A 24,966-nucleotide genomic window follows, 5' to 3' on the forward strand; every position below is an offset into this window, starting at 1 on the left:
AATTATCTTTGCCGATTTTTTAATTTTATTTATGCATATGTACATTTTTCACGTTTACGACTACCAGAATAGGAATTAGACGTGATTTTTAATAATGAATGTATGTATGTGTGTATAAAAGAAATTATAAAGGTAAAATTTAAAAATAAAATTTAATATTCATACTTGATTATTTTAATACTTTTGCATTCAAAATCTTTTTGTTAATAGAAAATTTTTCTACTATATAATATTAGTTTTCTAATATTCTGCTATTTTATCCACATATGTATATATGTATGTATTTATTTCTGTAACATATAAGATAGCATATAGTTTTTACTTAATTTTTTTCTTTTCATTTGCCTTTTTTTTCTTTTCAAATTTGTGCAATTTTTTCAATTTAGACAATATATTAATATTTAATTTATAATATTATATGTATATTTTTTTTATATTACTTAATGTTGGTATAAATGTATATTTATGTGTTCATTTATTTTTTAATTTTATAGTTAAAACTAGTTTATCTTTATAAATATATAAAACATTTATAAAAAGTATCAAATAAAAATATATGTAATTTTTTCTTTGAATAATTTTTTGAAACATAGAAAGCGATTTATTTGTTTTTTGAATAGTTTTTGATATTAATTGTATATTATACGATGTTTGATTTTTTTAAAATAAAGAAATAAGAAAAGTGTAAACAAATGAAGAAATAATACAGGACATTTTATAATGAGTATAAAAATATTAAGGTTTGATGACCACTGCCAATGCTGAATTAAGAGATAAATATGAAATTGCGGCAAAAATGTTATTCTTTTGATTAGATACATTATAAAAATAAATAATATTTAAATTTAAGGTATTTCTTATTTATACTGAAATTATTTAATAAGTTTGTGACTCATCATAACTAATATTAAAAATTTATATTATTTGACAATTAAGTTACCATGTGGATAAGAATAAAATGAATATTAAATTTAATGTTGTTGGGACTTAAAATATAATTGATAGTGGCCATTGACCTTACAATATTTTTATAATATTTATATATTAATAAATAAATTATTTATATTATTAGTTAATGTACATAAAATACAATATTTGTATGAAATTGAGACTTTTATTAATTTCATCTCAATTTTTGTTTTGTCTTCTACATTTTATAGAATACTTATCTTATATAATTTACTTTTAATATGATTATGAATTTGGTTCAGTTTTAATAAATTCTTTACTACATTTACTTGTGAAGTTAGAATTCAGATATGATATTTTAATGTTACTCTTAGGGTTTATATTTAATGTTTTGTTATGTGTGGGCTATTTGAATACATCACTTGTGATGTTGTAATTGATATTTAATTTATTAATTCACAAATAGTTTGGTTTTCAAACAAGTGTTTTTAGAGTTGAGGGAGCTTTTGTATTTAAATTCACCTTTATATTTTAGTTTAGTTTTTTACACCTTAAATTTTTTTTGTAAACAACAAAAATCAAATATTTTTGAAATACACTGATATTTCATAAAAATAGTTTATTACTTTATTAATGAGGTTTTTAAATTTTGCTGTGTCATTTCCATGTCATAACTTAATAAGTAAATGTAGTAAAATAATTTTTCTTTACTTTCTAATTGAATATTAATTTACTTCCTTTTATATAATTATTTTGTTCTTATAATATAACTAAAACATTTTGTTTTATTTATTTATTTTCTATAATTGTTTGTAATTGATGAACCAGATTGCGCGCTAATTTCAAGACTGCCGGAGTATTGTGACGTTCAGCCATTTCTAAAATAAAAATTCAATTAAAATGTTTTTTTTTTCTAGATATACTTAATAAGTAAGTAAAATTAATAAATCACCATTAAAAAATTTTATGACATCTGTAAAATCCATGCTATTTGATAATATTATATCTCTATATGTTTCCAGTAACGCTAATGCTAAAAATAATACAAAATGGCCACTAGCAACATGTTTTGCTGCCCATATACATTCCCATGTCGCAAAAACATCAGCATAAATTAGTTCTCTTTTAAAGTCTAATAGAAACCATCGATAACAGAAATAAAAATGTGTATAATCACCATGCGCGTGCATTAAATCATACATTTCTGAGTCGAGTATTTGTATAAGTGATCTAAAAAGTAAAAAGTGTGCAATGAAAAACTTTTTAAATAATATATGTATGTATGTGTGTTAAAAGTTAAATACCTCATGTTGGCAAAGTGCATATCCATAGCTCCACCATTCGGAAAATTTTCAATCATTCGTTCCATTAATTTACAGAAACAACCATAACTTAATGATTCATCATCAAATATAACTAAAAGTGGTGCCACTAGATCACACATGCCCTGCATGTATCCAATATCTAGATGTTCCCAAACATATCTAAAAATAAAAATTTTAATATAGTAATAATAGTAAAGAGTTTGAAATACCAATAACAATATGTGCCATGTGTCATAAATGAAAATAATAGAAATAACTGGGAAAATGTTGAAATTGTTAGTTAAATTCAAAGTCTGCCAATTTGCAGAAATTTTGAAAAAATAATGTTTTTAAGCAAAAAAATTAGGACTCTCATGCAAACACTTGTGTTTTTGAAAATATTCTAATCTATGGATTTGATAAGGTTTTAGTGTAAGATTTTTATTTGCCACTGTGTTCTTAGATTTTGTAGTGCCGAGAAAAATTTGATATTAAAAAAAAATTTAAATTTTATTTTAAAAAAAAATTGTGAACCTCTTAACTTACGTGCATATAACATTTCTTAACTTGTCCAGATTCTCATTTGCAAAATACCAATAATTTCTATCGCACCGTTGTACATCTTTTTCAATTCGGTGTAAATTTAATCCGAATGATTCTAACAATTCACACTAAAATTAAAATACAAAATTGAAATTTTAATTTGTTAATTTGTTTGATTTAATTTACGTATATGTATATGAAAAAACTTACGCTGTATATACCGCCATTTGAACTAGCTGGGGAGACGCATGCTGATTTAGGTTCTTGTAACGCATCTAATATTTGCCCATTTGATTCCTCCTGTACTGGCGACATAGTGGTAGTTTTTTCACCATCGCTCACGTCGATCTTATCCATAGATGAGATGTCAATTGAAGCATTAGTGACAATAACAGCCGCAGTTGGAGGACGTGGTATTTTTTCGTCTTTGTTATGGTTAAGTGATATTTGTGTTTTTTCATCACTATCGTCATCAGTTGATTCTTTTTGAGGTTCTTTAGTACTTATATCAAATTTCATTGTAACATCATTTTCAAAACTATCATTTTCACAACTTCCACCTTCGACACCTATAATTTCGTCACTTTCATTAACATTCATCGCATCAGTTATTTCCAACTGAACATCTCCACCATCTATACTTTGAAATTCGGGGATACGTATATTGTCATCAACGTCACTTACATCATTATTTGTCAAATCAAGAAATTCATTTCCAACTGTCTCATACGAAGTGGATGGAGAACTTTTATTACTTATATTTGATTCGTTCCCTTCAAATATTTTAGTATCCAAACTGTCATCATTATTACTGGCATTGACTATAGTATTTGTATTATCATTATCAATAAAACAATTTTCTTCTATATTTAATTGCAAGGTGGGCTTAATTAAATCGTTATTAATAGCTTCAAAATTTTCTTGGGATTTGTTATCTGATATTGATGTATCTGTAACATATTTGATTTCCCTTTTATCTTTAACATTGTCTTCTTCATCATCGATGATATCGGAATCTTTGATATATGCGTCAGGAACATTACCCGAATCTGTACTGCTTTTATTTAGTCGTGATGGTTTTTCATTAGTTTTATTTTGTTCTTCTTCATTTATTTTTTCCCCATCAACTGGAATATCATCTTCATCGTCGAAATCGTTACGGCGGTCATCTTCATAATCCCCTGGATCTGAAATATCAGAAAAATCATTGTCCTCAAACACATCATTCTCCATTTCATCATCTGGATCAATAATTATTTTCTTATGACCTCCACTACTACTTTCAGAACTCAGTTTTGCAACTGCGTGTGCTGTTTTTTCTTTATCTCGTTGTCTTACAATTGCTTCAACCGCTAGCCATTCGCTCATTGTTGTTTCATAATAACGTTTTGTACTTTCATCTAAACTTAGGCGATCTTCTTCTGTACTTCCAAATCTTATGAAATTAATAATTGTAAAATTAGTAACCAGTTGTGGATTTAATTTTATTTCTGAACTTACTCATAATGACCTAGTAGATAAGGCCAAACTTTCTTTCTGATATCCTGATGAACACCGCCGTAGTATACTAATCTATAAACTTCATCTCCATCACTAACAATACCATCTGTTTGCAAAGATTCCCATTTTTCTTTTGTAAGCCCTTCTTCAGCTCCAACTTCAAAATTAAAAAATAGTCAATTTAATATAATTATTTGGATTCGTATAAACATTTTTAAATTAAAATTGCCCGCCTTTAAATTAAAATTGCACATAAATATTAAAATGGATGAAGTGCCCCAATTTATTTTGCAAAAACTTTACACAAAATAAAATACATTTTTTCTTTTATACGTCAATACGTATTAAGTAACAAATGAAACTTTTACTATTATGTAGAATTATAAATCTAATTCGCAAATACTAAAACGATTTATATAAAATTTATTTTTTACCTTCTGGTGTTATTCTACCATTTACTAATCCAGACAAATGTGTTCGAACTGTAGACAAATGTCTGCAATATGCTAACCAGCCATAAAAAGCTCTTGAAATAATTTGACGGCGCATCGTTGTACAAACTAAAGCAATACTTGCAGATTGGTTTGGCAGAGTTGTTTGTGGACTTTCACTTTGATCCAATGACATACTTTTACTTGAGCAATCACTACTCCCATTAGTAGAACAACTGCCAAGTTGAACACGTCTTGGACTTGTGCGTCCTAATTCTAATATTGGATGTGTGGCCACTAATGTATAAAATTTAAATATGTGATATATATTTTGCATTTGATACGTAATCAATCATCCACTTACAAAACTCTTCGTGATTACTTTTATTAACTACTCTGAATACATAATCGATTGGATGTTCTTCATTATTCTCCAAAACAGAAGGTAAAATACGGCGTCGACCCTTTTGAGGCCACGAAAAAATTTTCCCAAATCCTCTATTTGACCATAATGGAGGATCTAATTGTCCATGTGGTAACAAACCTGAAAGAGTGGAAATTGGTTCCACGTATTTTTTTGTTGTGTTTCCAATATTTTATAATTGTACTTACCAGTCTCCAAGCAACTTAAAAATGCTGCCATATGTCCTCCTTCTGGAAAATGTATGGGTGGTTGTTGAACTCCATCTTGTCCAACAAGTATTATTGTACCGCCAGTATCTTCACCACGTATTTGATGACAATGCACATACACGATTTCATCAACATTTATATTTAAAGCATAAGCCCAATAGAAACTTTTATCGGTAGACTCTGTTTCACTATGTCCATTCATTAACTGATTTGGCGTCCACTTGACTGTTAAAGACTGGGCAGTTTGATGTAAGCTCAAATAACCTGGCATTGGCTCACTTACATCTTTCTGTAATGATTAAGAATTAAAAAAAAAGGTTCTAATAACTGTCGGCAAATTAAAAACAAAGTTCTTACTGGAAGAACTAAAACGTTATTCTTTCCATACAAAAGAGTTGCCCGTGAATTTTGATGTAAAGATTCGACATAGTCTTTTGCTACAGTAACCGATGATGATGATTTAAATGAACCAGAACTTGCTTCCTCCGAACTTGTATGTAAACTGCGTTTAAAATTAATAATTGGTCTGCGACATGAGGGTGGCGTTGGATTTCCGGAGCTGATTCGATGTCTTTGCACCTATAAAAAAATAATATTAAATACATAGGTGAAAGACTTTCTGATTTTTAATTTCATGTTACCAATTCATCAGCGTGAGGGTCAGACCAAAAATGATCTGGAGTTTTTGTGCGTGAATATTCTAGCGCACATGGTCCAACAAGCAATGAGCTCAAAATTGATCCATAATCTGGATCAGCTACCAATGAATCCCTCTCATAATATCTAGCGGCATTAGTAACCAAATGTTCAATAATTTTGGATAATCTTTTCTCATACAATGCTAGTCGAATCCAAAGATATCTTAAATATTATAAAATAAAATATAAAAAAATTACGGTCCAAGAAATTATTATAAATAAAATCGCTAAGTCACTTAAAAAAAAAAAACAAAACAAGTTATTTACTTTACTATTGGTGGTGATGATGGTGGGCTAGTAGTTGATAAAACAGATGAGCTACTGCTGCCTTTTTTTAAAATTGGTTGTGGCTTGTTAACACTATCGCTACTCGATGAAGATCTTTTGTTCGGATCACTGTTTTCAATATCTTGAACTTTTTTACTAATAATTGCCGCTTCTGGGCAGTGTTTTGCAACTTTATGTAATAAAGCTGTGGTAGATGATGTTTTAAATAAACCTAATGCTCGACGGCGTAATCCTTGGCTTAAACAAGCTTCAACTGCTGCACATAAGGATGTTACAGCGCCACTTTCTTCATGAACAAATTTTTTTGTAACAGCTTCTTCCATTAACTGTTTAACTTCTTTCTTAACTGAAGCAATTAGCTTCTCTTTAAATTCCGCCTCACCTATGGAAGATCCAAAAAAACTCATATATACACATATATTTAATTTTTGATTCGTATTATATGTAATTGAATTAAACAATGTTAGTTGGCAAAATTCGCATAATTAGCAAAACCCAAATCAAATACAAATAAACAAATTCCCCACTATTATTATATTTTGAAAGAAAATTAATTATTTATTTCAACATTTAAATGAAAAATATATTTGTTTTTTTTTTATTTTGTTAAGGTTAAATCAGTTTTTATAATTACATGTAAATGATTGTCTTGAATTATATACGGAACGTTGAGCAAGAAATCTTGTGAGACTCATTTGAAATTCCTTAAAATATGATGACAATGGTGGTTAACATCTACATAGTGTATACCGCAAATCATAAAAAACAAAAATTATACGATCCCAGATTACATAATATATAAAGATGGAAATAATAAAATATAATAATACCTATTTAAGTATATATATATCAGGTATAAAGGGTTAAAATTATTACATTAAAAAAATGCAGCAACTTGTCATCAGCCATCAAACAACAATTGATATTATAAAGCAGATATAGCCTCTTTTGCTTTACAAATATTGAAATATAAAAATTATTAAAGTTAATTGAAAAAATAAAATTATTTGTATAAACACACATAATTGTTTCATAATATTTAAATTTTTGGCATTGTACTATATTATGTCCTTTTGCATTTAAGTATGAGATAAGTACTAAAACACGAAGTCGATATACAGATCATTTAAATATACATATTATCAAGTAGTATTGAATTTTAAATTAAAATTAAACCTGCCTTAATTAATTAAATTTGATATTTGCCAAGCAGTACAATAATCAAGTAATTATTTATTTAGAAAGCATAATATATTACCAGCTCATTAGTGAAATAAAAATACCTAATGACACTAATATAGCACACAATATTTTTCAAATGCACAACAAGTCATTAAAGATACTATTTTGCCAACAATAATTAATTTTCTTATACACAAACAAACATATGGTTATATTTTATCATGTTTATTTTTATATTTTAACGATTTTGATTGTTATATTTGTAATCTGTATATACATATATAATTTAATAAATTTTAAGGAGAATTGATTTAATTTAAAGCCGGAAAGCTATTAAAAAATCTAAATGATCTTTAACTATTACAATCGTTGAGAAAATAACTCATTAACAATTAAACTAATTGAGTCGTTGAGAATTATAAGATTTATTTACTTATGTGAATTTATTTAGGAGCTAATGTAAACGTAAGTGCACAAATATTACAACTAAATTTAAATATTTAAAATAATTACAAATATTGAAAATTATATTCGCGAATAAACAAAACTACTGCCATTTTTTACTTAAATTTTTAAAAGGTATACAATTTTTTTTGAGTTTAACTGAAGACATTTTTGTTTTCAAAATTTTTGGTTTAACATAAGTAATGGATATTTGGTTTAACGTAAATAATAACTATTTACTCAAATACAAATTAATCGGCAGTTAAATTTTTATATCTAAAGGAGACTACAGGAGAATATTCAGACTACAGGATAATACTCTTCGATTAACATGTTATAGAAAATTGGATTCACACAATATACGAGTAATAAGCTATTTTCATTTGACAGTAAACTTGTTTTGGTTGACATTTTGTTATTCGCCTTTAGAGATTTATCCAAGCATCCTACCATTTCTCTTACTATAATAAATACTAGTAAACTTTAAATTTATATATCAAAATTTTAATGTAAGATTTAGATATATTTAAAATTTATGAAATAATCTATTAATAAATAATACTAATAATATTTTTGAAAAATTTGATTTTAATTTTAAAACATTCTATAATTATATTATGCCTAAAAAATTTTGCATAATTATATTATGCCTAGAAAAGTTTATTTTAAATTGAAGTCATTATTAATTTTGGTTAATTTTTAACTTTTTTATTCATTTATTGATTCTGGTACAAACTTATAAGATTTTCTTAGTATAAATAAATAATTTATTCTTTTAAGACTTATTTAAATGATAATAATTTTCATATTAAATCAATTGAACATTTTAGGCTTATAAATGTAATATAATAATATAAATCAATTAATTTGTGAAGAATAAACAGACTCGGAGAGTTTATCCAGAGATAATGACGCTTATTTTTCATGCACTTTTCAACTGAAATTTTATGTAAAGTATTTTTAGAAGAATCGAAACGATCCTTAGAAACAATTATTTTTAATTATTATTTGAATAATTAATTTTATGAAAACGTAGTACCTATGAATAAAGTATAATCACTTATGTGAAAATTTTTAAAGATTTAATAATAAATTACAGTAAAAATCGTAATTTTTTTGTTTTTGATAACTGTCTTCTTTGGCACAAAAAAAAAATTTACCAAGATTTCTTTTCATTATACTTAATAGATAGTTAAAATATAAAAACAAATTTATTCACGTTAACATTGATTACTTTTATTTTGAATTGGAGGAACATATGTAAATGTTGAGAAAGGTAAAGCTTTAAATATGAATGCATATAGATATAAAATTAATCAATCGATATAACTTGTATAATACTTTATCAAATACATTGAATACAAAACAACGTTTGAAAAAATTTGTGAATTAACATTTACATGCATGTGTATATGTATAGATATATGCATATATATTTATGTAGATATATTCTTGACATTTGGGTATGCTTACACATATATGGATATCTAAGTAAAGATAATAATGAAATACAAAATCCATACATATAGCTAAAATATAAAAATATTGCAATATTAGCTACACATATTTAAAAGAAATATAATAATAATATTGCATATGATTGGGCGTAATTTTCAATAATTTTTTTGTGCTTTAATTTTAAAAAAATCACGTTCAATATATATATTATATTAATTTTAAAATAAATAAAATAAAATACAGAGAGTGCTTATTAATATAATTTTAAAATATTATATGTACATATATATCATATTATTTAGAAATATACAGACATACACAAACACAATAAACACAAAGAAAAATATTAAATGCCAACCTGTTTGTCCGGCCGACATATTTTTATTTTGTTGAAAATATTCACAGAAATTTTGAAAATGTTTTATAAAATATTTATTTCTTTTTCTTTGTCTTTAGAAATTGAAGCACCACAAAAAACATTCAAAGTAACATGAAATCTTTTTGAATAATTTACTTTTTTTATTTTTTTTTCTGATTTAATTGTAAGCAAAATTTTATTTTTTTTTCATTTATAATTTACAACTTTTTTTACTTATATAAAAATATTTATTTACACATAAATACATTTATAATATTTATATTTTTATATAAAAATATAATTAGGATTTTTTTTTATAAAATTAAATAAATCTATGTAGAAAATTACATTTGAAGATTATGAAGTTCACTTTTATCGATTTTGTAATTTTCATATAATAAAAATTTTCCTTTGCCGTATATGTATGTATGTATATTTTTTGTTCGATAGTAAAAGTGATGTGGTGATGAAGTTAATATTATTGATATCCTTTTCTTGTAATTTTTCCTTTTAAAAAGTAATTTAAAAAAATATTTTTTTTTCTTCTATTTATCTCATTATTTTTGTAAAATTAAAATATTTATACAAATTCTTTCGATTTTTCTTATATTCTTTTGAATAAATACTTTAAATGTATTTGTATCCCGTTTTTTACTTATAAATTTTCCGCAGAATTTCAAGACTATTGATGTGTGCTAAAATTTGCGTTAAAAAAGTAAAACTGAATACCTATTTGTTTTATTTTTCTTTTGCATTTGTGAAAATTATTTTATTTTTATATTAGTGTATGTATGTATGTATACATTTATATATATGAAACGTTATACATTATGTTGAAAATTTACAACTTTGAGTAAGAGCTTAAAATAAGGGTAGAAATAAAAAAAAGAAAAATGTTTTTCACGACAGTATGTACAACTAAAGTTTTTAGAACTATGCACATTGATACAAATATTGAGCAGGTATATGTAATATGTATATACACTCATCCCTCCCTTGACGGAATATACGGAATTTCGGTTTTACGGAATTCAAAAATTAAACCGAAGTCTCTTCGGATAAAAAATTTTATTTACGGAAAATATTTAAAATGCAAAAATGATTCTTGTTGTCTAATGTTGTAATAATAATAAAATCCTACTATATTTTTTGCCAATTAACAAGAAATATGTGTACCTATATAAATTTAGGTAAAAAATTATGTGGCTGTAACGTAATGTAAGTAAAAATATTCGATTTACGGACAGCATTTTCGGAACATATTTGTTCCGTACAAGCGAGAAATGAGTGTGTATATAATATGCATATACCTGATCCATATACATAATATACATAAATATGTATAGATAAATGCATAAATATCTATTTTTGATGTATGTATGTATAAAATAAAAATTATAAAAATGTTGATTTAATATTTTGATTAGGACAAATACATGTATGTATGTATACATATTATGTATGTATTTACGTAAATTTCAAAAAGAGCTTTAAAGTTAACACATTCAACACGTCATATTAAGTTCAGTAACATATTTTAGCAATTCACAATAAGCATTAAGCTCTATTCTTGTTGTTACCTACATAATTGATAAGAAAATTCAATTTTATGGATTTTGTGCTTATATTGACAATTATAATTGTCTCTAATTATTTTTCTTCTTATGTATTTTGTGGAACAATATTTTGAAATTCGATCATTTCAAATAATTTATTTTATTTGAATAAAACTATATTGAAAATTCGTTCGTGCTAGAGATAACTAATAAGTTGTTATTATTATTACTTTTCCCATCAACAATTTATTGAAAATGTTGCTTTTGAAGCAATCTACTTACTCTTACATATTTTAATGTACATTATTCAATTTACATCCAAAAATACTTCCATTCATAAAAGTACCAAAATATATTTAACGCATACTTTTGAGATGAGACAAAAAAAACTAATTGAAAGAAGCGATAACACATTGGTCGAGTTCAAGAACTAAATTCATGAGTTAAGATAAATATGTACATATTTATATTTTTAATGGCATGAAATTTGCCATTTTAGCTTTTTGCATTTGTAGAAATTTGGAAAAGCTTTTCTTTTGACATACATACTTATGTATATAGTTCAAATCTACTCAACGAATCAAAAAACGTTAATTGAATATTTGTAAAATATTGTTTGCTTAGAATTATTCGCTCGTTTTATAATGTATGAAATTAATTAATAACTAATGTTGTCAATAGAGTTCTTGTTGGCTAATTTAAATAAATCCGCCTTTTGTGCGTCTTGACAATTTCATATTTTTTTATAATTTAAAATTTAAACATTAAAAATTATATCAAGAACATTAAAAATTAAAAAATTGTCTGTCTTTTAAATACGTAGATGGCTCTATTTATGTATGACGTAGAACTTTTAATGTTTATTGTTTATATGGAGCTTCACATAACGCCAGAAAGTTAGAGATATTTAATAAAAATATGTATATTTTACTAAAATTACCCAAAATATAATTTACTTAAAATTATAAATGCAATGTAGGCAAAAAACAACATTTTCATCTTCAATAATAGCTTAAACGACATAAATTTTTTAATTTGTCTGTATAGAAATCATAATATAATAATATGTGACATAAAAGTTTAAATTAAACAGTCTAAAATTACATTACAAATTTTAAAATTATAACAGTCTACAAAATTCTATTTGTAAGGCAAATGTTATTAGATTTTACTAACCTGATTTTTACTATTCTTACCTGATTTGGCAAGATTTAAGTGCATGATTTCAATTTTACAGCTTCTTATAGTCAACCCTTTACATGATATTAATAATTCTAACTGGTAATTTGTGAAAAGAAACTTTATAATTTAAGCGAGCGATAATTTTATAATTTTATATACGAGATGTACTTATGCATATACTTTTTAATTTTTATGTAGTAGCTAAATATGTATATTATTTTACGTTTACACAAATATTATTAATTAAAAATATTTTTAAAAAACAAAAAAGGTTGAGCTAAATTATGAATTTAAAGGTATGAAATACTTTCTTTCTCAAAAATACGCACTAATTCCCTTTTCGCGTTTCGATAGCTGAAACAGATTCAGAAGTTGAATGAAAAGGTGGGCAACCTTTTGTCAAATTTTTGATTGACTAATTACTTGGAACCCTAAAATGGGGCAAACCATCATGATCAACCTTGCAAGAATTAAAAGGTAGCAATTATAAGGAAGAAACTTATAAAATAATTAATGTCCGCAATTCAATTTAAGGAAAAATTATACGTACCTATTTCAAAGTTTTTTAATGAGAAAAAAATTCAAAATTTACAAAGAATAATTAGAATGAATTAAAATAGTAATTTTACTCTCATTAAAATCAATCATATATGTACATAATATGTATTTATGAAAATGTGATAAAATACGATAATGTAAGGTAATTTTAGCTTTCTTATAGTCATTTAAATAATCACATTCTCTATGTACTGATTACTTTAAATGGCATTTTAAAATAAAAAATTTTTAAAATTTTTTTTATGAAGGTAAATTTTTCTCATAATTTAAACTATGCGTGAAGGAGTTCGTCAATCATCATAAAATTCGTGAAAGTGAATTAAATTAATTGCTATTACACATACTTTGTAAAGAAAATTTTTCTTTTCATAATAAAGAACTTTGAAAAAAAATAACTTTTATACAAATTTAAAGAAGTTGTATTTACTTTAGAAAAAAGTTTTATTAACAAAATATCGTTTAATTTTCCATTGCATCACCTCGTCTAAAAGGGTTTATTTTCACCTCATCATTTCTAAATGGATTCTTTTTCTCATTCAAAAGACTTTCGCTTTCCATCATTTCAACATCACGACATTTAGCAGCATGAAGTTCCCGTCTTATCTCTGGTGTTATATTCGAATGTGTTTTTTTTCTAAGTAAATCAAATAAAGCTTGTTTTTGTTCAGACGAAATATCATTTTTATAACGCTGTACAAAAGTTAATAAACTTTGGTGCCATAGCACTGGCATTTCCCGTCTGTCATTTTCGAAACGAATAAAATGAAAAACAGCTGCGTCAACAACGCGATATGGGAGAGCATATCGTTTGTCTAAAAATATCCGTATGAAAATAGAATTCGCACCTGTATAACACATTTCACAAATTTTTAATAGGCAAGCAGCCGAATGTAGTACTGGTATCGTACTTCTAGATATGATGCTACCAAATATAATTGCTTCTCTTAAAGTACAATCGCCAGATTCTAACAATGGTAAAATAATTCCTTTCATGAAAGCTGCAGGTTTAAAAAGAGCTTTCTTTAAAGCCTTATAAAGGTGCATATTTAATCTCTTAAATTCACACAAATCGTCTCGTACTCTAGGTAATAAAACTAAATTGTAAAATCTCTGGGTCATAGCCTGAGATAACACTGAACAAAATATCCTAGTTCCTTGGTACATAGCAGCGGCGCTCCAATTATGTGGTTCTGTTATATATAGAATTTGTTCCCAGTTCCTTAATTTTGGTATTATTTTAAAGGCCTTCGGAACTTTGCCACTACGGTACTTTTTCATAACGTCACGTACACCTTCATACATTTCTCGTACTTTGGAATCGATTTCTTCTATTTGTAAAGACTCATTATCAGCCAGCTTTGTATGTATATCATGCTGTTTTTCTGTTATTTTTTCCATTATTATGTCACTAAGTTTTTTTGTTTTTTTATTTGGGTCAGCATTTTGAAACCTTTTGAATGCTTCTTCATCTTCATTATCAATATTCAAATTGTCCATTAGATCATATTCATTAACATTTTTGTCGGCAACCGTATCATCTCGCAATTCTTCATCACTGTCACTATCATTAGGTTTCAAGCTTGTGTTAAATACCCGATCGCTTTTTATCAGAGCTGGAAACTCTTCTTCAATACCCATTAACATTTCATATTGTTGTTTTTTAGCTGTTGTTAAAATTTTATTGCTAGTTTTACTATCCAAGATGTTTATTTCTTCTTCTGTTCGAAGTCGAAATTTGCTTTTTCTGTTTTTCTTTATATGACCATTCGTAATTTGTTTGTCCAGTGGTACTTTCTCTTCTTTTGCTAGCGCCCTCTTTTTAACTTTGCCCATTTTTTGGAAAATTTAACAAAAATATATCGAAATTTTTTTATATTTTTAATACTCCTTCGAGAAAACTTTTAAAAATATTGTTAACCCTTATTTTGTCCTCGTGTTTCTTCAAGAAAAGAAACAAAATAATTGACATTTTAAATGTCAATTGATTTCTGTGCAATATTGTCAAAACTACTTTTTTTTTCTTTGTAGGTTTTGACATATGAAAAGTACAACCTATGGTTCACATGTTCTTTTGTTCATTTAGGAAAAGGCAGCTTTTTAAATCAATAGACTCCAATAAGATAGAATTTTATTTTCTTCGAGATCGAATTTTAAATTTTAGCTTAATTATCTTATTAATAACAAATAATAAAAAGCGTTTTGGTATAATATTTCTAGAAAAACATTAAAGAAAATGTTGACATCAGTGTCTTCTAAATGTATAAAGTTTCAAGTTTTGTAGAGGAAAATTTTGTGTTTTAAGATTTTTAAATCATAAATCTCTCAAAATATATGCATAATATGTTGGTTATATCAGAAGGTTTTGTTTTTAAAAAATGTTTTTTCATTAACAATATTTTTTTAAACTTTTAAAACAAAATAAAATAATTTTATTTTCAAAAAATTATAAAAAAATATATTAAAACCAAAGTTTTACTATAAATTTCACACTTTTATAATCTACAGTCAAATCTTATTTTAGCAAGAATTATTACCTAATTTTTTGACAAGTTTTGGTGTAATTCTAAAATATACTTTTTTAAACTTGTCAAAAATAGACCTGTCCGTGATAAAACTTAAAAAACTTAAAAAAAAAACAATGAATTTCTCGCAATATGAAAAAAAAATAAACCAGACAGAAAAACTTGAAAAAATTTTTAAAAACTTTATAAATATGCGATAAACGTTAAATTTCAAAGTATTTATCAAACATAAACAAATATTTTTTGGTTATACCAAAAACTGAAAAATTTAATTTTGGATTACAAAAATGTTAAACTCAGAAAAAACCATTTGTGAACCTTTTTTGCTGTTTTAATTTATTTTTAATTGAAAAGTTTTGAAAAAAATTATTGTTAATGAAAAATTTTTTCAAAAATAAAGCTTTTTGACATAACCAAGAAAAACATATGTTTCGACAGCTGTAGTTTTACAGTTTCAAAACATAAAATTTTACTTTATAAAACTTGAAAAACTTTAAACATTGAGGAAACGAAACGTCATCATTTTCGTTCATTTTTGTTCAAAAAGTATTATACTTAAGTATAAAACGCTTTGCATGCAAAAACTTAAAGTTTTTGAAAAATTTTGTTTTATCCCAGGCCTAATAATTCAGTTATTTTTTAACTGAATTTTAAAAATATCCTCTAGGTACTAATTATTAAAGTTCAAATAAGTTAGAGATAAAATATCTTGCACTTCGTAGTTTTTGCACAAAAGTTCAATGCAACGAAATTTTAAGTTAATACGAGAAATACTGTTTCTTTCTTATATATTTGAGACATGTTCTTAATCTTAAAAAGATAGCAAACAAAATATTTTAGCTCGAAGGTAAGTAAGAAGGATAGTCGCTGTAACTTTTAATTTTATTTTGATGCAATATATAAAATGATTGTATTTTTTTTTTTAAATATTTTTATTTGAATTTTATGCTTCATAAATTGCGTCTCAATACTTTTTTATCTTCAATATCTGCAGTTTTGTCTTTTTGTTTTATGTTATTTTCAACATTAGTATTTAAATTAATTGTTTAGAACTAACTTATAAGTATTTTCATCAAATAAAAAGCAAAAAAGAATTTGTGTAAAGTGACAGCTCACTTACATTGAATTAACAACCTAATCGTGTGTCTTGCTATTTCTTCTCAATTTTTATTCACTTTCAAATCAGAATTCTCCGTTTTTCTGATGGATATTTCATTTTTCTTAACAAATTAGAAATACTAAAAAAAGGAGCATCTTGAAAAAACGAAGGATTTGTCTTAATCCTTTTTAGTTGTAATTTTCTTTGTTCCGAGCATTGTAACAAACGTGACAGAAGCGTATTTATTTTATTTTCTTATTCGGCCTCCACTAAAAAAAAATGTTTAAGAAAGTTAAGTTAAAAACTTTTTTACGACGCACAAACTAAATGGGTGCAAATAAAAACATCATTTAGTCGAAACTAAGCAACTATCAGTTACCGAACAACAGCGTCATCATTTATAAGAAAGGGAGGGAAAAAGAGAAGAATATGTAGGCTAAAAGATGAAAGAGAAAAAAGGAAAGAAAAATAAAATGACAAGCACAACTCAAAAATAATAATAACAACAAAAAACATAAAGATTAAAAACATACCGACCATGAGGCAACCAGAAAAGAAAGAAAAACAAAATAAATAATATGGATAAATAAAGCGAGAAAAAAAGACAAGAACAAAAAAAAAATATTATTACAAATTTAAATTACACAAAAGTCTATGATCTAAGGGGATACTCTTACTAATAGCAGGATCAAATACCAAACAATTAGAATTAACAAAACTTTCTGATGACCGGTTCATTTCTACCATAATCAGGAGAGTCATAGCGAACATTGTACAACTCAGCAGATCTAAGACTCCTTACGCTATCTCTAATAGAAACCTGTCCCAACAAAGAAGGAGCCACTATGTCAACCCTACGCGCTACTTATTACTGCAAATCAATCAACATCAACCTAGCTTGATGTAAAAGGATCAGACCAGCCGAAACCTCTCAAAACAAAACGCAAAAATTTCCCCTGAGCAGATTCATTACGAGAAATATCCACAAGACGAAAGGGCGCCCAAACCTGACAAGCCTACTCAAGAATTGGCTTAACAAAGGACACATACAAATGCTTCACAACATGTGGATAAATAAACTCCTTAGTCACCTCCTTACAAAACATAGCTTAGAATTAGCGCTATCAAGGATCGCAGGGTAGATTTTGGTGATCATAAGCACCAAAATCTACCCTGCGATCAAGGCATAACCCCAAGATCACAAAAACTATCCAAATCCCTTTGCAACTTTAGACACTCAACCTCCGCCCGAACAATCCTCACAATCTTGGAGTCATCTACAAAACTATAAAGCTCAGAACCGACAACAGAACCAAAAGCATCGTTAGTCGCGACTAAAAAAAGTATGGAACACAAATGGCTTCCCTGCGGAACACCCGACCCTGGACAGTAGACATCAGACAGAGCAGAGCATAAGAATGGACGAACATCAAGCTACGAAGAGAAAAGCCCACGCAAGCCAACTTTGTCAGAATGACCTGGCGCAGAATAGTACAAAGGCCTTACTAACATCTGTAAAAATAACGACATCGACCTGGCCAACCCTCTCCATAATATCAATGGTATCGGAGACAACCCGAACCAAATTAGTAACAACAGATTTACCCTTCTCAAAACCATGCTATGAATGAATGGCAGGAATGAATAAAAGGACCACAACAAAAATATACGTAAAAGTAATCAATTAAGAATAAAATAAGAGAACAAACAAGGCTACCAGCACACCTACACGGCACCACACCCGGAATCCCATCAGGACCAGAAGACCAGTCGCCACCCAACCTCTCCATGGCCCGCAGAATACAAGCCGTCTCCAGCTCAATACCACCAAGAACAAAACTATACATACCACTCAAACCACCAATCGGAGCAAAAAGACTCAAAAAGTGGCAGACAAACAAATTAGAAATAACCAGAGGATCAAAATTCGAGCGAGGATGGATAACCATCAGACCTGTTTTTAGACAAAGATCTAAAGCTATTATAGGCCAAGCAAAACTTGACATAATCCGCCGAAGACTTCGAAACCACAAAAGTCCCCCAAGCAAAGTTCCTAACGTTCCTAAGACGCAGCGTCTTCTAAGCATCAAACAATAGAGAATACACAAATAAAACTTTCGCAGGCAATCTTCAACACTCGCTTCAGCCAAGAAAATAGAGCCAAACTCAACCAAGCGCTATAAACCATTCAATAACACAAAAACAAAAAAAAATAGTTTTACAAATTGAATTTAAGCAGATATAAGATGTTTAAGCCGGTATAAACCGACCGAATTATACCCAACTCGACAATCTGCGTTTAAAATTTATTTTTGAAATAACTAGAGTTAGCTATCAATTTTATGTACCAAGTACTCGAATCCAACGAATTAGAAAATACTAAAAGAAGAAGCATATTGAAAAAACAATAAAGGCAAATTTTTTAGTTGTCTCTTTCTTTACTTAAAAATGTTTGGATTAAAGTCGTAACAAGAGAAAATGACCTGAATTTGGACACAGGACTGCCAAGTATCATGAATCTAACTCTATTATTTTTTCAAATATTTACAATTAGCTTTTGGAGCTCAATGGTAGCTACCATTGCAAAAGCTAATATTAGATTTTGTCGTACATATATGTAAAAATACTGTTAGACAGACGTTTTTAAGAGATGAAACTTATTACTCATGAATAAATTGGTAATTTCGATATGTCAAGAGTAATAACACCATACAAAAAGGCTGCCAGCGGCAATCTGTGTCGAATTATCGATTATGCTCATCCCTTAGTATGATTGACAACTAATAATTTTAAATAATTCGTTGAATTACAACAAAATAGCGTAAGTAGACATCAACTGAAGTGTTTATAAGTTAATATATTTTTATTTTCGAAATATTAAAATGTAATTGGAATAATTGAAAAAAAATTTATCTAAAACAAAGTAAATAAAAATTAGTAAGAGGTAATTTTGTACATTGGATGGTAGAGTTTATTTGATAAACTAGCGGGCAACTAAAATGAGTAAAAAAAGATTTAATGACAGTAGCACTATTTTCGAAGCAAAGAAGAGAAGGTGTTTAAGTGAATTAAACAAAGTAAGTACATATTGAATTAGTAAGTTTATTGAGCCTAAATACATTTTTGTGATTTAGCAGGAAAATTCACAATCCGTAGCTTTGGCTGATGCATCTGTTCGTTGCGGGAAAATTATGAGAATTCACTTAACAAATTTTATGTGTCACTCAAATTTAAAAATTGACCTATGTAGTAGAGTTAATTTTTTAATAGGCGCCAATGGTAGTGGTAAAAGTGCCATTCTCACAGCTTTGGTAGTGGGATTGGGAGCTAAAGCAAGAAACACTAACCGGAGTACTAGTATTAAACGTATGTTTTTATTAATGTTAAACCCCTGATTTTACTAAGTTTTCTATTTCATCTAGAATTAGTTAAAACTGGAGAAAATGCCGCAGATATAGAAATTACTATTGCCAATTCTGGTGATGAAGCTTATGAACCACAAGTTTACGGCGAATTCATTACAATAGTTCGTCATATTTTGGCTTCCGGAAGTTCATCTTATAAAATAAAAAACCAGTTTGGGAACATAATATCAAAAAAACTTGATGATTTGCACAAAATTTTACTTTATCATAATATTCAAACAGATAACCCAGTGTTCGTTTTGAATCAAGATAGTGCAAGAACTTTTTTGAGAGAGTAAGATTTTCGAATTTACAAGCTATTATTTTTATATAAAAAGGTGGATAGGTAGGAACCATATAAACTTAAAATTTCCTATTTTTAGAATGGATCCTAGTAAAAATTACATATTATTTTTGAAAGCTACCCAAATAGAGGTAATTTTAGAAAAGTTAAATCAATGTGGAATTATGTATCAAGACTATAGATATCGGTTAAGTTGCTATGAGAAGGTATTTTGAATATATATAAGAATATGTATTTCAGTACTATTTTACTTTATTTTAAAAATTTAGCAACTGGAACTTATGGAAAAAGAATTAAATGATTTAAGGGAAAAGGAAGAACGTTTAGCGAGCGCTGACGATATTAAAGTAAATTTTTGTTCTCTAAATAGGCTTAAATTTACATTTCTATTATTTTTTATAGCGAAAGGTTAAACAGTTCAAACTTGAGGCGACTTGGTTAAAAGTGCAGCAACAAGAAGAGGTGGTTGATGAAGTTCACACAAAAAGCACAGTAGTTCAAAATAAGTATCAGAAAATAAAAAAATCTCTTGATGAAAGAGATAGTGCGGAAAAAGCTATCGAACACAAAATAAAGTAACATATTTCTTTCCTTCTAAAGAGATAATTAATAAATATGATACATATTTAGGGAATATGAAAAGCAGTATCTAGAAAAAAGTAACTCATTTCAGTCTAAAATTACAATACTAGAAAATTTAAAAAGTGCGTGCAAGGAAGCTACGCAAAAGTTGGAACAAAAATCATTTGAATGTAAAAAATTACGAAGCAAGATATCTGATTATAAAAATCAAATTTTAAGTTATGAGGAACGCATTGAAGAACGTACTGGAAAGTAACTACATCACATTAAACAAAAAATAATTAAAAACTAATTTACTTTATCATTGCAGTGGTTTAACACAAGTGCAAAAATTGCGAATGGAAAATGAACACCAGCTTGAAAATTTATCAAAAGAAAAGGATTCATATGAAATTTTCATTCAACAACAAAAACGGGAATTAGATTTACTAAATGAAACTAAATTAAAGCAAGAGTATGATTTTGAGGATTTAAAGCGTCAACGAGCGAAAGTTTCTGATAAAATAAGTAATATCTTAACTCACTACATGTTTGAAAAATTAATTTTTTTTGTCCTTGTAGTAAATTCGGAAAGAGAACTTTCAAAAATTCAATCAACTTCCAACAATAAGTTTTCTGTGTATGGGCCTCAAATGTCGGCATTTGTTGAAGAAATTCGACGTAATAAAAATAAATTTTCTGAATTGCCAATAGGACCGCTGGGGCTGTATATTTCTGTTTCAGAACAAAAGTGGCGTGGACCCATCGAGCTTTTGATAGGAGGCTTATTGACAAGTTTTGTTGTTAATAATGAAAGCGATTCTCGACTCTTGTCTATCTTAAAGAATAAATATGAAACTATTAGAAGTCCAATAATCACAATGAGATTTCCCAATCACGTAGGGGAGAAAAGCGTAAAATATCTATAAAAAATATCTAAAAGATAAATTTTTTTCAGGTTTATGACGTTTCTTCTGGGGCTTGTATTCCACCGCAGGATACGATTCTTGTTATGAATGAAATAAAATGTGATAATCCAGTTGTTATGAACTGCTTGATCGATCGCGGAAAAATTGAAACAATTTTATTGACAGAAAATCAAACTTTAGCAATAAATTTAACAGCATACGAAGAAAATGTTCCAAGAAATCTGTTAAAAGTCATATTATTAAATCCATTTTTGGAATATTGCCCGGCGCCAAAATATCGAGCATATTCTTTAACAGAGAGGCCTCCACGTTACTTACAAGTCAATATGGAGGAAATTCGAAAGTATTTCAAATTTCTTTTTAATTTCAATGACATTAACAATGCTTTTAATCTTTAGAAATCTTCAAATTGAACTAGATAAGCAGAAGGGTATTAAGGCGGCATATGAAGAAAAATTAAGGTGTTTGAAAAGCAAACTGACCGAAATTTATCGTCATGTGAAAATTAACAGCGATAAATTAGCAGAAAACCAAAGGAAAATGAATGTAACTGTTGAAAAAATTCAAGAATTGGAATCTTATGAATACCCAGAAGAAATTCAAATAGAATTTTTTGTAAGTAAAGTTAAAATACAACAAAATTGAATTTAAATAAGGAATATTTCCTATATTAAAAAAAATCAGAAAAAAGAAATTTCAGAACTACAAAAAACTATAAGTATCCAAGAAGAAACGCTTGTAAGTATTGAAGAAGGTATCAAAATTTTGTTGCAAAATAAAATTGAGAAAACTGAAGAATTCGACAATTATAAAGCTACCATTAACAGTGACGAGGAACAAGTTAAAGAATTAAAAGTAAGAATTTTAGTTTAGTTTGTTATAAGGCAATTTAAATTGAATTTTAATTATTATTATTTCAGATTAACATTGACGAACTTAAATCTCAATTATATTCTATTGCAAATAATGCTAATAGTTGGCAAAGCAGCTTAAAAAAGCTGGAAAAAGAAATAAGTGAAAATGATAATAAGTTAACAGTTGAGCGACAAAAACTTGAAAGCCTTATAGAAACAGCTTCACTAGTTGGTGAACGTATTATAGTAACAAAAAGTGAAGACGAACTAAAAACTTTAATTAAAAAGAATGAATATTCGTTAAAACAAATTTTAACAACTGATGAAAATTTATCTGATGTTAAAGCATTAATAGAGAACAAACAATTTAGATATGAAAAGTTTCAAGCATTTACAGAAACAATAGCTAGAATTTTAGAGATGTTGAAAAAGACGCGAATACAAAGATTTAAATTCATTATGAATTTAAAAAACCACATGGCAATAAGAGTAAAATTTACATTTATTGTAAGTAAAACAATGTTTCATATTTTTACATATTTCAAAACTAATTTAAAACAAATTTTTAGGCTATATTAGATTTGAAAAATTTTACGGGTAACATTGATTTTAATCACAAAGATCAAAAGCTGGAGCTGACTATTGTGCCACGTGATAAACATATTGATAATGCTGTTTGCAATACCAAATCGTTATCTGGGGGTGAAAGATCCTTTTCAACAGTTGCTTTGCTTCTGTCATTATGGTCTTGCGTTGATCACCCATTTTATTTTTTGGATGAATACGATGTTTTCACCGTGAGTAGTAAAAGTTTTAATTTAGAACTATAGTTTATCTTTCGGTATAATTTGTCTACAAATAGGATCAAGTAAATCGCGAAATAATGACAAAATTATTATTGAGTGAAGCTGAAAAGAAACCACATCGGCAGTATACATTTTTAACACCGCAGGATGTATCATTTGTTAAAGCATCTAACACTGTCGTCATTCAAAAGTAAGTAAAATTTATTTGTGATATGATGATTTGACATATACTAAAAGTTCAAATTTCTTTTTTTAGATTAGCCGAACCAAAAAGATAAAAGTGGTTTTATTATGTAAAAACAATAAAAAAATTCCAAAAGAATTTTATATTTTATTTTTTGTGCTTATGAATTTGAGAATATGTTTATTTATTAATTACATGTACAACTGATTTCCAATGCAAAAATGAAGAAAAATAAATACAAATTTTATTTTTACAATATGCAAAGTTTTATTTTTAAAAGAAAAAAGTTAAGTGAATAAATTTTACATTAACATTTAAATACATTAACAATCATAAATATTTATGATTGTTAATGTAGTTTAAATATTAAAGAGGTAGAGAATTAAATAATAGATATGTATTATTCCAAAGGAATAAATGTGTTCTTACGTCTATGTTTAAAGTTAATTAAACACTAAAAAAATTTATAAAAAAAGGTAGGAAATACTGAGAAAAAGAAATATACTTGAGAGCGAAAAAGCCTTCAAAGTATTCTTTGTTTATAAAAACGCTGACGAGCTCAAGTAAATATTTGAAAGAAAAAAAGGATTAAAGGTGTTCTCTTTTTCTTATTAATCGGATTTCCATCCATCTGTCTTTCGTTGAATATTGCATATATACATATGTACATTATTTGGAACTCTAAATATTTAAATACATACATATGTATATACATACTTGTAACTTATGGTGCACATACTTTAGGTGCTTTTTCAAAATTAATTAAATGCATGAACATAAAAAAACTTTGAGGAATTTCTATTTTATTTAAAAAGAAAAAACCAAATATTGAATTACATAAATATTGTTAAGCCAAATTTGTTTGAGTTCATTTTATAAAAATTTTGTTTCTAACAAAACTTACATACATATATCGTACCTGATACTTTGAATAACAAGTACTGGTATGACTGCGGAATAAAAGTAAAACTTCAACTTATTATCAAATATATACGTACATATTTATTATTTATTAAAGTACATTAAAATTTTTAAATTTTTCAAAAGAAATTTTTTTAAACACGTTGTGCTTTTAAATTTGATTAATAAGTTAATGTTCGTCTGATATAAAAGTACTACATTCATATTATATATGTAAGAATGTAAGTAGATAAAAAATTATTATTTTTTAAAGATTTCTTAATTATTTTATTATATACATACATATTCCAAATATGTAAAATCAATAATTTATTTATTCAACACTTTCTTTTGCATAA

The 24,966-nt window shown here is 26.8% G+C and overlaps 3 protein-coding genes across 5 annotated transcripts; 1 reads left to right on the top strand and 2 right to left on the bottom strand.

Annotated features, from left to right (window-relative positions):
- Positions 1 to 1,200: 1,200 nt before the first annotated feature.
- Positions 1,201 to 9,941, bottom strand: LOC129609745 (small G protein signaling modulator 1-like). Of its 2 annotated transcripts, XM_055521896.1 has the most exons (14): positions 7,137 to 7,258; positions 6,941 to 7,041; positions 6,286 to 6,688; positions 5,962 to 6,181; positions 5,678 to 5,899; positions 5,300 to 5,609; positions 5,052 to 5,231; positions 4,691 to 4,984; positions 4,257 to 4,413; positions 2,967 to 4,191; positions 2,760 to 2,884; positions 2,214 to 2,393; positions 1,862 to 2,139; positions 1,201 to 1,787 (listed from the first exon to the last, which is right to left on the bottom strand). In XM_055521896.1, exons 2-14 carry the CDS (start codon positions 6,999 to 7,001, stop codon positions 1,699 to 1,701), a joined length of 3,744 nt encoding a protein of 1,247 aa, XP_055377871.1. In that variant the 5' UTR covers positions 7,002 to 7,041; positions 7,137 to 7,258; the 3' UTR covers positions 1,201 to 1,698. The 2 variants fall into 2 exon arrangements, with proteins under 2 accessions (XP_055377871.1, XP_055377926.1); XM_055521951.1 differs by lacking the exons at positions 6,941 to 7,041; positions 7,137 to 7,258 and adding an exon at positions 9,749 to 9,941.
- A 3,512-nt stretch (positions 9,942 to 13,453) lies between these two features.
- Positions 13,454 to 14,974, bottom strand: LOC129613462 (bystin). The gene has a single exon (XM_055527584.1). It carries the CDS (start codon positions 14,875 to 14,877, stop codon positions 13,504 to 13,506), a length of 1,374 nt encoding a protein of 457 aa, XP_055383559.1. The 5' UTR covers positions 14,878 to 14,974; the 3' UTR covers positions 13,454 to 13,503.
- Positions 14,975 to 19,492: 4,518 nt separating this feature from the next.
- On the top strand, positions 19,493 to 23,965 carry LOC129610921 (structural maintenance of chromosomes protein 6). 2 transcript variants are annotated; one of them, XM_055523780.1, is made up of 16 exons: positions 19,493 to 19,742; positions 19,800 to 20,031; positions 20,088 to 20,364; positions 20,453 to 20,579; positions 20,643 to 20,720; positions 20,776 to 20,948; positions 21,004 to 21,207; positions 21,266 to 21,462; positions 21,517 to 21,833; positions 21,893 to 22,206; positions 22,262 to 22,478; positions 22,548 to 22,718; positions 22,784 to 23,224; positions 23,287 to 23,514; positions 23,580 to 23,713; positions 23,780 to 23,965. In XM_055523780.1, exons 1-16 carry the CDS (start codon positions 19,665 to 19,667, stop codon positions 23,799 to 23,801), a joined length of 3,210 nt encoding a protein of 1,069 aa, XP_055379755.1. In that variant the 5' UTR covers positions 19,493 to 19,664; the 3' UTR covers positions 23,802 to 23,965. The 2 variants fall into 2 exon arrangements, with proteins under 2 accessions (XP_055379755.1, XP_055379842.1); XM_055523867.1 differs by having other exon boundaries at positions 19,803 to 20,031.
- Positions 23,966 to 24,966: the final 1,001 nt, after the last annotated feature.

Source organism: Condylostylus longicornis, unplaced genomic scaffold (genome assembly GCF_029603195.1).
Source record: "Condylostylus longicornis isolate FDR11 unplaced genomic scaffold, ASM2960319v2 ptg000001l, whole genome shotgun sequence".
NCBI classification, from domain to species: Eukaryota; Metazoa; Arthropoda; class Insecta; order Diptera; family Dolichopodidae; genus Condylostylus; species Condylostylus longicornis.

What these genes read in the sequence shown, in the direction of transcription:
- LOC129609745 (XM_055521896.1), bottom strand. Translation starts at nt 7,001, where the DNA reads ATGAGTCTCACAAGATTTCTTGCTCAACGTTCCGTATATAATTCAAGA. An exon ending in TCATCACCACCAATAGTAAA is followed by an intron (nt 6,182 to 6,285) that starts GTAAATAACTTG and finishes ATAATATTTAAG; the next exon opens with ATATCTTTGGATTCGACTAG. An exon ending in TTTAAGTTGCTTGGAGACTG is followed by an intron (nt 5,232 to 5,299) that starts GTAAGTACAATT and finishes CCACTCTTTCAG; the next exon opens with GTTTGTTACCACATGGACAA.
- LOC129613462 (XM_055527584.1), bottom strand. Translation starts at nt 14,877, where the DNA reads ATGGGCAAAGTTAAAAAGAGGGCGCTAGCAAAAGAAGAGAAAGTACCA.
- LOC129610921 (XM_055523780.1), top strand. Translation starts at nt 19,665, where the DNA reads ATGAGTAAAAAAAGATTTAATGACAGTAGCACTATTTTCGAAGCAAAG. An exon ending in CCGGAGTACTAGTATTAAAC is followed by an intron (nt 20,032 to 20,087) that starts GTATGTTTTTAT and finishes TATTTCATCTAG; the next exon opens with AATTAGTTAAAACTGGAGAA. An exon ending in AACACTGTCGTCATTCAAAA is followed by an intron (nt 23,714 to 23,779) that starts GTAAGTAAAATT and finishes TTCTTTTTTTAG; the next exon opens with ATTAGCCGAACCAAAAAGAT.